This window comes from Penaeus japonicus, unplaced genomic scaffold (assembly GCF_977035675.1).
Source record: "Penaeus japonicus unplaced genomic scaffold, GWHDUDI00000001_assembly GWHDUDI00000012, whole genome shotgun sequence".
NCBI lineage: Eukaryota > Metazoa > Arthropoda > Malacostraca > Decapoda > Penaeidae > Penaeus > Penaeus japonicus.
In genome coordinates, this window is record NW_028234414.1 from 2,538,473 (window position 1) to 2,540,972 (window position 2,500).

The window sequence follows — 2,500 nt, forward strand, 5'->3', positions numbered from 1 at the left end:
TCTAATTCTGTTTTTGCAACACTTTATTTCCTAAAAGGACAAAGATATAATAATTTTTTTTTACATCTTTTTATTTTCTGATGGGACGGAGATACAATTCTGTTTTTGCAACACTTTACTTCCTAATGGGACGAAGTTACATTTTTTTCAACATTTCACTTCCTAATTATGTTTTTGAAACACTTTATTTCCTAAAGAGACAAAGATATAACTCTGTTTTTGCAATACTTTACTTTCTAAAGGAACTAAGATGCAATTATTTTTGCAATATTTTACTTTCTGAAGGGACGAAGATGCAATTCTGTTTTTGCAACACTTTACTTCTTAATGGGACGAAGATATAATCATTTTTTCCATCTTTTTATTTTCTGATGGGACGGAGATACAATTCTTTATTTGCAACACTTTATTTCCTAAAGGGGCAAATATACAATTCTGTTTTTGCAACACTTTACTTCTTAATGGGACGAAGCTATAATTATTTTTTGCATCTTTTTATTTTCTGATGGGACGGAGATACAATTCTGTTTTTGCAACACTTTACTTCCTAAAAGGAACAAAGAAACACCCATACAACGCCCCTTCTTGTGTGTTCTCGCAGATGAACAGAACCCCGACGAGGTAACTCATACTGTTCTTAAAGAATAAATTCGGATAACACTTACCACGTCGGTAAGTGTTTAGAGAGGCTGGAGGTCTACTTTTAGGGGGTAAAAGTTACCTTGGTATATCCACAGTAATAAGGTTTTCATTTTAGAGTCAAATATTACATTTGCCTGTCAGATGACGGTTATATATCTATCTGTCCATACACACACATAGATATTAACACACACACACACACGCCGGTATAGAAATATGTTTACATAGTTGTACAAATATACGTATGTACAAACACACACACACACACACATCTATATATATCATATACATATATGTTTATATATGTATATACAAATATGTGTGTGTACATACACATGCATGTACACACGTTGCATAGACAATACTTTCCAAAACTGCGCTATCCCCTTACCTTATCACCCCTCCCCCCACCAAACCCCGAAGCAAAACCAAAGAGTGTCCCCCTCGGCCAAACCGGAGGTAGGGGGGGGGGGGCGTGCGAGTGCGAGTGCGAGGACCGAGCGAACGCCATAACTTATAGAGAAGTCGGTCTCTAACAGTCCGATGGAGGCGCCTCATTTTGATGGCCTCAACAGCTGCATTTGAGAGCCACTTTATACTGGGCCATTGTGCAGCTGTGGCCGAGAGCAGCTGCGTGAGGGTGAGGGGAGGGGGCGAGGGGGAGAGGGGAGGGGGCGAGAGGGAAGGGGAGGGGGGAAGGGGGAAGGGGGTGAGGATAGGGGCGAGGTGGAGGGGGTGGTGGGGATGGGGGCGAGGGGGCGAGGTGGAGGGGGTGGTGGGGATGGGGGCGAGGGGGAAGGGGAGGGGGAAGGGGGTGAGGATAGGGGCGAGGTGGAGGGGGTGGTGGGGATGGGGGCGAGGGGGAAGGGGAGGGGGGAGGGGGGAGGGGGAAGGGGGTGAGGATAGGGGCAAGGTGGAGAGGGTAGTGGGGATGGGGACGAGGGGGTGAGGATAGGGGCAAGGGGTGGGGGAGGGGGAGAGGGGGGAAGGGGATGGGGATGGGGGCGAGGGGGAGGGGGACGGGTTAGTTGGGTAAGGGGTACGAAGTGTGGGTGGAAGGGGTAGGTGACGAGGGTGGGGATGAAGGTGGGTGGGTGAGTGGGAGGAGATGGAGATGTTGGGGGGAGAGGGAGAAGGGATGAGGAGAGGGGGGGGGGGGGCATTTCAAACTTTTTTTCGAAACCAATCAAAATATGACATAAGAAATTCATCAAAACTTCTACCTTGTGATGGCTGTTGTGTGTGCAGATGGAGAGGAAGGGGAAAGGGGGGAGGAGGAGGAGGAGGAGGTGGAGAGGGTCGAGAGAGGGGAGTCTCTGATGGAGAGGAAGGGGAAAGGGGGAAGGGGGGAGGTGGAGGTGGAGAGGGTCGATAGAGGGGAGTCTCTGATGGAGAGGAAGGGGAAAGGGGGAAGGGAGGAAAAGGAGGAGGAGGAGGAGGTGGAGAGGGTCGAGAGAGGGGAGTCTCTGATGGAAAGGAAGGGGAAAGGGGGAAGGGAGGAAAAGGAGGAGGAGGAGGAGGAGGAGGTGGAGAGGGTCGAGAGAGGGGAGTCTCTGATGGAAAGGAAGGGGAAAAGGGGAAGGGAGGAAAAGGAGGAGGAGGAGGAGGAGGTGGAGAGGGTCGAGAGAGGGGAGTCTCTGATGGAAAGGAAGGGGAAAGGGGGAGGGAGGAAAAGGAGGAGGAGGAGGAGGAGGAGGTGGAGAGGGTCGAGAGAGGGGAGTCTCTGATGGAAAGGAAGGGGAAAGGGGGAAGGGAGGAAAAGGAGGAGGAGGAGGAGGTGGAGAGGGTCGAGAGAGGGGAGTCTCTGATGGAAAGGAAGGGGAAAGGGGGAAGGGGGGAGGAGGAGGAGGAGGAGGAG

At 50.2% G+C, this 2,500-nt stretch overlaps 1 protein-coding gene across 1 annotated transcript in view; it reads left to right on the top strand.

The window, feature by feature from the left end:
* Positions 1 to 2,500, top strand: part of LOC122249966 (uncharacterized) — a 36,198-nt gene that overhangs the window by 28,904 nt on the left and 4,794 nt on the right. The window contains exons 4-5 of the mRNA XM_086542876.1: positions 555 to 621; positions 1,163 to 1,282. Coding sequence (XP_086399002.1) covers positions 555 to 621; positions 1,163 to 1,282 — 187 coding nt within the window. The remainder of the gene's footprint in view (positions 1 to 554; positions 622 to 1,162; positions 1,283 to 2,500) is intronic.